General features: G+C 35.7%; 1 protein-coding gene across 2 annotated transcripts in view; it reads right to left on the bottom strand.

Annotated features, from left to right (window-relative positions):
* Positions 1–13027, bottom strand: part of LOC121318706 (protocadherin-11 X-linked-like) — a 315082-nt gene that overhangs the window by 270482 nt on the left and 31573 nt on the right. Inside the window, exon 4 of one of the 2 annotated variants that reach the window (XM_041255665.1) lies at positions 272–1786. The exons of the other annotated variant lie outside the window; for it this stretch is intronic. Coding sequence (XP_041111599.1) covers positions 1703–1786 — 84 coding nt within the window. The 3' untranslated portion in view covers positions 272–1702. Of the gene's footprint in view, positions 1–271; positions 1787–13027 lie in introns of those variants that run through there. 2 annotated transcript variants of the gene reach the window in all.

Below are 13027 nucleotides of genomic sequence, written 5' to 3' on the forward strand. Positions count from 1 at the left end.
GCTTATTAACACGTTGCAATCTCGTTTGTACGCCCTGCTTGTAAATGAAAAAAAGTTAATTAAATCAGTTTTACTATTAAGATGTTTCTCAGTTGTGACTGAGATACACCAATGGCTTAACTAGGTATCAACTGAATTCTTGAAGGAGAGTATAAAAGTAGGAGTAAAACACTGAAAATCAGAAACTCTACTTATAAATCATGTAATGCCTCTGCTAAATTGTGCTAAACACACACACACACACACACACACACACACACACACACACACACACACACACACACACACACACCTGATGCTTTACCAGTTGGAAATTGTTTTATAGAGGAACATCTTTGACTATGTAGGTATCCAGGACAACCAATGCAACCTCACTGTGTACTATAAAGATCTCTACTGATGGCTAATGTTCATGTTTCTTGGACTACTAAACGACTATCACTTTGTTATTTGTATTATTAGCATATCGTTCAGATAACGTTACTTTGTTAAGTGTTGCTGTATGTGTATTGGAAATCTCACATATCTCAATTTAAGGTCCTGGTTGAAACATAAACCATGACCATGAGCTGAAGGGTCATTTTTTGAGTTACTGGTCTCTTTTGGTAACAAATTGACTGTAACTTATGTTTTTTTTTTTTTTTTTTTTTTTTTTTTTTTATCATGGCGTGATCATTTTAAAAAATAAATAAATAAATAAATAAATAAATATTAATTCTTCTGTACAAAATTCACAGCTTCTTAATCATAGAAGACAAAAAAATAAAACAATCTTAAAAAAATGATGTCTAGGCTGGAGATAAGCATTAACGCCTGACAGCCCAAGACCTAGTGGTCCATATCTGGTCCGGGCTTCTCCTTTCTTTGGACCAATGCTTGGACTGAACGGACCAAAGTTTACTGCATTTCTAACAGACAATTCCATTTGGCATGCATGCTAATGGCGTGGCTGTAAGGCTTTGTGATCTAGTTCTGCCTCCTCACTGATATCATGCATATTAATTAACGTGCCACACTGGGCTGCCTCGGAATTGGAGGTTATGCTAGAGAGGGTACTTTATGAAAGAACAATCACATTTCCAATGGTAATAGCTATCGAGCCTATAGTTTTTTTTTTTTGTTTGTTTTGTTTTTTTTTTCTGGTGAATGTGCTCTGACCCGTAACGGACCATGAAGAGGAATGGTGATAGGATTATGGTAAGGTGGATAACATAGAGTGAGGGATCAACTGCATCAACCAAGGCATTTTTAATTAAGACAAATGTACTAATAAAGCTGTGATCAAATATACATATAAACATATACACATATACATTATCACTTTCCCAATTGTTTGGTTCTTTCAGGAGATTCTACGTTAACACTAGCCCTGGAATATTTCCAAAAAAGTTCTCAAGAAAAAAAACAAAAACTGTCATAATTGGAACCCCAGATCACTAAGAAAACTCCCTTTCAACAATATAAATATAAAGAGACTTCATAGGATAAGAGACAGACAAGTCAACCTTAAATACCCTAGATTCACTATAAGAGCTTCAACAAAGTTTTAAGTAGAAAGCATGACAGCACATTTAGTTCAGTTAGTTTCTGAAACAAACTTCTGGAAACAAATCTAGGGTCTTGCTTGAGGCTGCAGAACCTTTTTTATAGTGTACTTTGTGCTCTTCAGTCAGTGCCTTCCTCTCTCTCTAGATACTGCCAGCTAGAGATTGATTTTTATCCTGTGGGAGCGTGCTGTACCTGTGCCATAGAGTGTGCCATAGAGTGGTGGTTTCAGTGCCGTCTCCTGTAATATAGAGAGACAGATAGATATAGATAGGTTGTAATTACATTGCCATGGATTACTGTGTAGTAGCTATTCTTTGGTGTGCATCTGTCTATATACAGTATGAATATTAAATATATTTAACAGTACATTTAAATAAATACAAATAATTACGTTAACATAGTGGTTTGCTTTCTTCAAGGGAAACTTTATATCATATATGTTTTCTTTCTCCAGAATTTCTTACCTGTTTACTATCTTATTATCCTGTGTAATGTTTGATAGCTGTTTCTGTTTTATATGATTGTTTACCATGTTCACAAGTTATTATGGGAATAATTGCTGCTGATTTTCCAAAATAAACAGGGGAAGCATATTGGTGTTGAGACCATAGTCATTTTTTACCTGGAATAGCTGGTTAAGAATAATCAGAACAACACCAGAAAATTACACAGAGCACAGGACATAGAATACTCAATAAGTAAGAAATTAATCAGGACAAAATGATATAAAGTACACCTTTAACTGATCAAGTCTAATTTTCTTTGAACAAGGCTAAATATCTAAATGTGTTTTTTTTTTTGTTTTGTTTTTTCTCGCTTTACAGCACACATTATGTCCCGAACTGTTATTTTCTATCAGCCACCACGCTAATGCAGCACCCCACCACTGCACTGAACACATACTGTAATGCAGAGTGATTTTATTTAATGATACACTTTTAAATCCTCACAGCATCTGTTTCCAGTAATAGTAACAGCAGTGACACAGACGAATATCTGATGGATTTACATATTCTAGGTTGACACTGAAGTTATTCAACAACTATACTGGGAACAAAGCCGAGTGTATTCAAAACAGTAACACTGAACAGAAAAACACCCTGAATATAAACAGACAAATTGTTATGAATGAATAGGCCCACAAGGAAACTTGCAAATTAGAAGGCAGCTTGCTTCTGCAGCCTCTGTTTTGTTCTTACAAACAAATGCCCATCATTGTGCATTTACATATCACCAGGATACAATGAGTTTTATAAAAGAAGGTGACTCTTTGGATTCCATGCCCCTACTCTTACACTGGATGTGGTTTCACAAAGAGCACTGAAGCACACATACTGCTGGGTTGTTATTTGATAAGGATATAAAATTGCTGGACTGTATGCTAATGTATGGGCATGAAGAGTGACTTAAAGTCAGGCTCAGTTTGACAGTTAATTAACTAAGTCTTGGTCATTTTCCTAATATCACACAAAGTAATTTCATGCTGTTATTTGATGGTGAGGTAAATCACTGGTGACATTGGTGGCAAAGTGTATTTCTGTTGCTGGTGTCTTTGACAGACAGCTCCCATAGGCAAAAGCCTTCAGAACTTGAAACGTTAGTAACCTAGCTTAGTTAACCACCCATTCAAAATATTTATTTAAAAAAAAAAATCATTATGTTGGCTAGTCGGTGTTAAAGAATATTTGGTAATTTATTTGTTTATTTTTTTAACTTTTTTTTTTTTTTTTTAAAGAATATATATTTCCATTTGCTTTGAAAGGGTCATGCAAATTCCAGGTTTATAGTACATGAACAGCAGTCATCTTAAATACAAAGCAGAAGCATGAAAAGATGAAGACATTGTTAAATAATGCACAAACGTGGAGAGAAATGATTAAGGTGACACAACTGACTAAAACACAACAATAATGTATTTAAAAAAGGATAGTATAGTCAAATACGCCAGACTTCCAAAACTTATTCATATCGATAGCGGTTTGACATACTGTTGGCAAGCTGTTATTTAGTGTGACTTAAAATCACCTCTGAAAAAATAAAACAGCGTCAGAGTTTATCAGTCTGCCTCTGAAAATCCCCCTCCTGACAGCCATCTAGTTAGATCCATCTGCAGACATTTTGTAAAGATCGATCAACACCAATTGGTTTGTGCATGTGATCACTCTGTAATGAGAGCACTCTGATTAAAAGTTGCCAGAGACTTGACAGGTCAGGTCACTCAGGGTCAATCTGTCTACTTGGAATTGGGCTAACATGGACTAAATTAGTGTTATAAAAATACAAGTTTTTGTTTTTTTTATGCTATTGGTACTGCATATTTTAAAGTGCAATGTAGATACGTTTAAGGTAAAGAACTTTTAACCACCCAGCTGCTTATGCCACGATTTCCACGCGGAGCACAAGCAAGTCCAAATTTGTCACTCCCTTGAGAATAGCGTGCAGGGGGTTATACATGCATCTGCAAAGTTTAACACATCTTTTTGACGTGCTTCACTGATTAAATGAGCAGACTACATGGTAAAATTGTCTGCAGTTTTATTTTTCACTGGCAGATGGCAGCAGTCCATAAGAAATGTGCTTGACGAACCTGCTCATCTATAGATAGCACAGCTGAGAGTGAAACAAGGAAGCCTGCATCTGCAGAGAATGAGATGAGGAGATTTATTTCTTTGTTGGTGTTAAATTGAAATAAATTTTATCTATCTATCTATCTATCTATATATATATATATATATATATATATATATATATATATATATATATATATATATATATATATATATATATATATATGTGTGTGTGTGTGTTATTAATACTTATATAATGCTGCCATTGGAAAACAAAAAACATGTTATGTTGTGATCTATATAGTTATAATTTTTGAGGGCTAAGAGTGAAAAATCTACACATAAAAAAAGATAATTTTTAACATGGAAATTGCCCAAATAAATGGGCAGCTGGGTGGTTGAATATATTTTAGAAATGTATTTTTGTGCATACAAATAACTGTTTTATAAAAATTTTAAAATGCAAATCATTTTCATTTAATGATATATACAATCTACGGAATAATAATGTTCTGTGCATGTACATAAAAAAAATGTTATTCAGAAAAGATCCTTAAAATGATGCCGCATTTATTGGTGATGTATGGCTTTGGAACCAGCATAGTAAGTATGTTTTTTTTTTAATTACTGTGTAATTAGGTTTCAATCAGGAAGTTAATGTCAATTGTAACAGCGGATTGTTTAAAAAACAACAACTGTACTGACAAAATAATGTATAGCGTTGTGCTTTGTGACTGCAAACAGTGTATGATGTCTGAGAATTCAATAACAGAAGAACAGGCCAGTGCAACCATGCATAGCTTGTTAGCCAGAGAAAGAGGCTGCTATTTATATTCTGATAAGAAAGCTTGAGACACCATGGAAGAAAATCTGGATATAGATAAGATCTGAAATGTAATGCAGCAAACCCAAATGGAGAAATCACACTGATTTAAGCAATAGAACATTAAATGTAACCGTACAGTGCTGAAGTATATTATTATTATTATTATTATTATTATTATTATTATTATTACAGAGATACTTGTTTCATCTGTCATGTCTGTAACTATAGCTCTCAGTTTAAAAGGGACCTAGCAGAAATACTTGCCAGGGTAAATAACCTTCAAAATCACTGGCTGTGCAGTAAGTTTAAGGAAGATACACTAATACAGCTTCTGAGATGACAACAATCGTATGTTTTAAAGATCTAGTATGGTGCCATTAATTTAGATACTTTCAAGATTTGAAATCCCTTTCCCTTATTATTTATTATCTTTCTCTTAAAATGCTTTTGATTTTTGATCTGTTTTACATACTCCTCAGCTTTCAGTTATTGCTAAATGGAGAGTGTCATACAGAACTGAGGAAGTATTGCATCTTAGGGTAGGGGTGATCAACAAGGAATATTCTAGACTTGGACTTGGCTCAAATCATAATCCTAAATAAGCATGTAAATGATTAGTTGCCTCTGTATGGTTACATCTCTACAACAGCTTTGAGTTTGAAGTAAAGCTATGTTTCCACCTGCCGAGACTGAGAAGTAATTTGAAATCAGATGTGTTCATTTCCACCAGCAGTAGATTGAGATTAAATTGATTTCAATTGGGTCTCTGTCAGGCCCAGTTGGGAGTATGAGCGAGCAGAGCTTGGATGTCCAACTTACACTGATAATGAAAGTTACCTTGAGTTGTCAATGTAACATATAGGCTGAATGTGAAGGCTGTGACTATATTACTCTGTCATACATATTGGAGGCTGGTTAAGTAATTTAGTAAAAGTAATCATACACATACGTGATACATACAGGTTACCTCTGATTTGTGTGAAATGCCTTGTTGCAGATGGGAATGTAGATTTAAGACTTCAGATGGAACTGGTTGTAGCCTCAAATTTTATGAGATTGAGTTTTAAAGAGGTTTCATGGTGCAGATGGAAATGTGTCACTAATCCAATCATAATCCTGTGCAACATATTTTAAATCCTGCTTTGCTTGACACAGCGTGGAATCACTGCACAAAACTGTTTGGCAAATCAGTTGAATATTGCTTCATTACGGTTTCTCCTCTCAAACAAAGCACAACCTCTGTAAGATGATTCATTCATTATATATTGGTAGTATTGTTTGAATACTTAACTCAGTGGTACTGAGCTTTCATGTTTAAACACGTGTTATCCTTGTGGATCCTACCGTGTTTCTGATTAAAAAACAATCCCTTAAAAGCTGCTGGGATTCCCATGTGGAAACATTTTTTCTTAATGCATTTGTTTCTGAAATATGAAGTTCACTACAAATCTGAATGATTATAAATCATACATCCTAATAATGCCTGTTGGCATTTTTGTTAATGTTAAAAACAAATATTTAAAAAATAATATTGCTCTCTAATACTGTTTTGTTGTGCATGACATAGACAAGTTGGAGAAATAAAATGTTCAACTGGAATCAGGAGTTCCACAGAACAAGTATAAACTCTCAAGTCTAAAGGGTTCTAATGTTATTCACCAATAGTTTAAACACAAGCCTGACTGTATGAAATCAACTCAGGTAATTCACTTAATGCAATACACATACAATAAAGCAGTTTGAACTGCAAGATTTTACAATGAGCTGAACAGATCTGCTCTGCTTTTGTGTGTTGCTGTCTGTAGGCTAAGTAGCAACATTGTTTTTTATGTTCAACTGGATAGAAGTTCGAGACACATCTTAAAAGCAGACAACTGAGCAGCTGCTAGGCTGGAGATTATCTGGGTAAATTAAAAAAAAAAAAAAAGTTAAATATAGGTTCAAAACCAAGGCACAGACTGGCGTTGAGATTGGGAGAAGTAAATCTTAGAAAATTCAAGGGGCAAGGTTACCCCTGTTTTGGAAACCAAAAAGAAGCAAAAGGTTTTACTATAACTTACAGATTGAGTAGCAGCTGCTTAGAAGTGTAAACACGTATTTGTTTGAGTTACTGTCTTCCAACTTGTGCAGCTTTAGTCAAAGATGCTGTCTTCTTAATGGCAACGATTAGCTGCTAAAATGTCAGACACTGCATCTTAATTAGTGTTATGATTTGTTTTGCTTCTTAACTTGACTTAATACAAAGAAACACCTTTTTTAAGGTCTTTCAGGTATTTGTTGTTAAGCAGTATTCTCATTCTTTATTTAAATTAAGCTTGCCAATTGCGATCAAAACAACGTGTGGGCCATCCAACTTCAGCGGCAATCTTAGAACTCTGCAGCTGGCTGGAACTAAATAAAAATTCCATGACAGCTTCAATTACAGATATATAAAAGTGCACTGATGCATTTCTGTGTTAAGGATGGCAAGTCACTAACCTTTGTTATATTGTTGAAGCCTACTCTGCTAAAGATGTACTGTAAGATACCAGTTCTGGTTGTAGTTCAGCCTTCTCTATTTAGGGATTGTCAATTGTATCAGTGAAATGGATGGTAATCCTGTGGTCATATAAATGTACACTTGGAATCTGCTATGTGTATGAATTACTTTGTCTAAAATTCTGATTCCAGAATGTATAATGTATATTATGTAAAAATATAATGTGTAAAATATTTGAAATAAAGAGGTGACTGTAAGGGAGGGATTTCTTTTTGCTAAAAACTTATGTTTTGTATCTTATATCACTGACATGAAGAAGGCTACAAGGAGGGTAGGCAGTTATAAATTGTTGCTGACAACTCACTGCATCTATAAGGCTGCATAGGTCAAAACTGCAAGAGTGGCAGTATTTCTCTACAAAAGTTTCCAGGCCTTGTAGCTGCCACTGCCCGAATTTCTATTGACCAGCTCCAAATGCAATCTATACAGCAGCTGTATACTCATCAGTCGCAAGCTTGATTCCCTGCCCAGATATGTGACAGAGCTTAGTTAAGTTTATTAACCACAAGACACAACAAACACTTGCAAACTTGAATAATAATCTTATACTGTATGAATTAATCTACATGTTCCAGAATAGTATGCATACATGCAGTGAAGGTAAGTAAAAGAGTCATGGTTTCAAGTATATTATATATTTCCTACCATGCGATAAAGGATTACCATGTTCTTTAAGCAAAAAGATGTACACAAATAACCAGTAATTTAGGTATGCAAGGTTGTGTAGTTTGCTCTTCCATTAAAGGCATAACATGAATGGGTGCAGGACCTGTGTCTGTGTATTAGTTAGCACGGACTCAACACTCTTGAGTTGTTTATAGCACTTAAAAACATTTCTATGTAATGAGACTGCAGTGTGCATTCATAAAATTGATCAACTAGAACAAAGGATGACATCACAGTAATGGTATAAGCCTTCAGTAAATCACTCAACGACCATACAAGGACATACTTGTATAAAATGTTTGGCATTTTATTGTCACGGCGTCATATGTCTGAGCATTAATAATGCATATACAAAAGGCCCACTAACTATAGGAGGCAAGAAAAAGAGTGCGTTTATGGGAACGCAACAGAAGCACTATAATCTCAAAATATAACTATTTTCTCTACAGCAATCCTGTACAGTTTTATACCAAAAATGTAATTATTTGATGTCTGTGTTTACTATCCTACTGACACTTGTTGCTACCCCCACCCCCCCTAAAAAAATATTCTCTATTGAGTATCCTTCCAGCTTTAAAACATACATTCTACTGTTTTCTGAATATTTAAATAAAGTTTAAAACCCAAGCCACTAAAACAGTTGAATGTATACAAGCACTGTATATAATCCAGGAAAAAGGAAATACATTGTGAATAGAGCACTTTATTTTAAAGCTTTGCCTTTATTTTAAAGCTAAACCTTTATTTTAGGTTCTCACATGAGTATCAGCAGAAAAGGTTTGGTACGCCCCAAAATTAGAGGTCATTATCCAAGCTGCTGTCTAGCTCCACTTCAGACAGTTCAAACAATTGAGATGTCAAGGATAAGGGGTGCAAATCTGGAGCTGGATTCTAGCACCAGTGTACCTCATATAGCACGAGCGACATTAAATTCTGGCGCCATTTTTAATTTATTATTATTATTATTATTATTATTATATTATTATTATATTATTATTATTATTATTATTATTATTATTATTATTATTATTATTATTAATCCTTAGCAACCATAGATGATGATAGTTTCTCATTGGGTCTGGACTACTCACATGACCCACCCACACTCATCCACATACACCGGTTGAGTGAGAAGTTATAAGGGGGGCTTGATTAGGGCGGCTCTCTAATGTTAAAATTTCAAAACAGTTTAGCACCAATTTTCAAAACAATTTTGCACCACTGTCAAGGGTGCTGGGTTCAGGGTCAAAGGCTTCAGTGGTCATCTTACACATATGAATGTGCATCAGGGCAGAAAGGCATGAGGCTGATAGGCGAGATAAATACTTGTTTTTTAAAATGTTCACATGTGAAAACCCATGCTCACAAGCAGAATGCTTAATGGCAGTTTCAGAGACAACAAAGTTTATTTATGTTTAAATAGTCTGGACTGCTGTTTAAGTGGTCCAGAGCATAGATTGCTGGTTATTACAATGTGTAAGATATCAAACAGTACAATAAATTGGGAGGTTAGGCAGCTATGGGTCACAGCCAGATAATACATGTTTGACCTTGCAAGCGTGAGCACCCTCGCTGCCTATATGAAAAATGCTTTCCTGTTAAAAATGTACTGGCGGTACGCATTTGCGTCTTAAAAACAATACGGAAGTCTTCATTTTTTTTTATTGGTGTGCTTGCGTACCTGCATGCCAGTTATGTGAACTACTGTTCAGATTAAACAATAGATCCAATGGAGTTAAAACTAGAAATCTGTTCAGTAGATTTATTTCTTGACAGTACGAATACGAGATACTATATTATTTCTGAATTTGACAAACTAGGCAAATGTAACCCTGGCAAGGTAAACCAATCTGACAAGCAGTAAAATCAATTCCAAAATCTCTTTTTCCAAAATCAGGCCTTGTAAAAGGATTATAAAGAATGTGCAGTGACAATAAATTGGCCTAAAAATAAAAGGTATATGAAAAAAGGAATGAAGATTGTTTCTAGGTGTGTGGCAGAGAAATAATGATTCTTCGTGTTAGATCTCCCTCCTGAACTGTGATAGAGCTGTGTAAAGGGAACAGAGTACCCTGGACTGGATGGCCCAACAATTAATTCCTAAGGTTCGGCGGAAGTTGGCCATCTAGAAAAGGGGCGATGCTACGGTATATGCAATCATTGGCCCGGAAGGGAAACGATGTGGCATCCATGGATTGGAGGAGCGGTTGCACCCGTTAACCAAGGGGTCATGGTTGACGGTATATAAGGGGACATAGTGATGTGATCAGTTCCTTATTATGGTTACGCTGAAACCGGAAGGACTTCTGTATTATTATAGGGAACCGTGAGTGTTTTGTTTGTTTTGTAGGTCTGTCGGTCTGTTCATTGTTCCCTAGACTAGACAGCTAACACAATCTGAAGCTGTCGCTTAGGGCCAGCACAAAACCCGGACATCACTGCACCATTGTTTCATGTAAAAAACTGCAGCACTCACTTTGGACTGGTGATTGTGTGTGTGTGTCTAATTGTGTTTAGTACTGTGTTTATTATTTGTGGGACTGCAACCCTTTATTATTACTGCCAGTCCTCTATTATTTACTGCTTGGTCATCAGACCATTGGATTATAAATAAAAGAGAACATTTTACCCGTACTCTGTTGTCTGCATCATTGGATTACTGTACCTGCTCTACACCTGTGCACTAATTACCACTTTGCCAGAAGGGGTCACCTTTCAAAGGCTCAGATGAAGCAAACAAAGTATTTATAGAAATACAAAACACAGCCTTTGAACATCAGATATCAATCAATCAATCAAATCAATCAAATTTAAAATTGGAAATAGCGCCCCATATACACGGAGAGCGTCGTGGGGCACTTTCCATAGCAAAGGAAAAAAATAAACACTTTACCCTACAAAATCTGCAAACAATAAAATAACAAAAACAGAGAAAAAAACAATATACTACAATAAAAATTTAACCAAAGACCTGAGCCTGCTAGATGGATAAAGAACGCAATCCATACGTGGCAGTTCGAACAGACAGTACACTAAGTAGGTCAGGCTCCGCAGACCACAGCACCCGACTAGTAACACAGCGGAGTATGATATCAGAAAGATAGGAGGGTGCCATGTAATGCTTTAAATGTAAATAATAACATTTTGTAATTTATTCTCTAAGTGACTGGTAACCAATAAAGACGGGACAAACCAGATATTCAAATAGGGTGCTACACTGGGGATACAGTATGCTGTGTTCAATCCAACATTTATTTACTGCTCCAAAAAAAGTACAGCTAGGGAGGTATCAATAAGTAGAACACTAAACAATATGTTTTGTAAAACTTTGCCGTTCTTTGACATGTCAAGCTACAGTACATAAACCAGCACTTCAAAACAGAATCAAGGAGATTGATGTGCCATATGTTAATATTCAGTGTAGGTAAAGTCACTAATTTACACTGAAACATATGGGTCTGTCGTGGTTGCAGAAAATATTTGTATAGGGTTATACATGGGCCATTTGGCAGACTTTTGGAGTATGAATAATTGTTGCTGAAACTTCCATCACATCATTTATTTGTGTTTGGTAAATAAATAATCAATCAATTAAATATAATCATAAATGAAATTTGAGTGGTGTTCAGCAGTATAATGACCCACAGAAGTTGTGCTGTGCATCGATGTGCACTATATTAAAATGAAAGTTATAGCTTAATTACAGTCAGAATTACAACTTAAAATAACATTTTCAGATGCTATTTGAATCAAGGTTTGGCAGGTTCCCTATTTACTGTAGATTAAACATGGCAGACAGTAAAAGTACCCATACTATACAGCAGTGAAAAACACTGAAAATACAGTAAAATGTATTCAGATAGCCCTGGTCCTGGAAGTCTCCCTTGCCCTTCATCTCTCTCATCTTATCAATCTTATTATAACATGTATTGCTTTCAGCTGGGAAGACCCCGGCCTTTTACCAGGAAAGCAGACCATCGTGGATGCTCGTCAGTTTATTGTCTTTTCTTATTTATATTTATAACCTCTCTCTGATCTTATTTATTAGGCCTTTTTGAATTTTGTACTTCACCCAACAAAGGATATGCTGCACATGTACACTTGCTGTACAAATTACATATATTGATAACTGTATTTACAGCCACCTGAATTAATCGGTCACCTGCTCTTAGCAGGTAGTAAACCTCAGAAGAGATTTTCTTGGTTCAATACAAGTGAAAGTCAAGAGAGAGACCTTGACAATGTGAATTCCCTTTGGTGACCGGTTGGTTCTGATGTTTACTATTTGTACCTGCAGTGCAATGCACTCTTTAAGGTCAAAGCTTACACATAATCAAACCAAAACTGGAGAGCTGTTACAATCTGCCTCAAAGTTTCTGGCTAGCTATTGTCATTTATTGCTTTGCCCATAAACAAATTCCAATTAGTACCTTCAATTTCCTTCAGACACTCAAACGTAGTGCTTTATCATTGCCTGAGTCAGTTTTGCTCTGTTGTAAATGTCAAGCAAGGAGCTCTTAAAAGCCTGAATGTCGATGCAATCTTCCTGTCAGGTGCAGCATTCTCATCTGTTCGTAATATATTTGTGTATGTCTGAGCTAGACCTTGAAAATGAACCCCTTTCCAAGAGAATGCAGACATCCCATGAACTGGTACCATTAGCACTAATTGTATCCTGCAAAGTTTTTATTTTGCACCTGGCCTAGATTGCTAGATTCTGTGTGTACACCACGCTGATAAGGACACACAAAGATCCTGCCTCTGCTTCTTTTCTGTTTTTATCAACGCATAACTGCTGCAGCACTGCTTAAACTGTGTGCACTTCTCTCTCACTCTCTCTTTCTGCAAGCAAGAAAAAGTGCCACAGTGCCACCTAGAGAA

Source organism: Polyodon spathula, chromosome 7, assembly GCF_017654505.1.
Source record: "Polyodon spathula isolate WHYD16114869_AA chromosome 7, ASM1765450v1, whole genome shotgun sequence".
NCBI lineage: Eukaryota > Metazoa > Chordata > Actinopteri > Acipenseriformes > Polyodontidae > Polyodon > Polyodon spathula.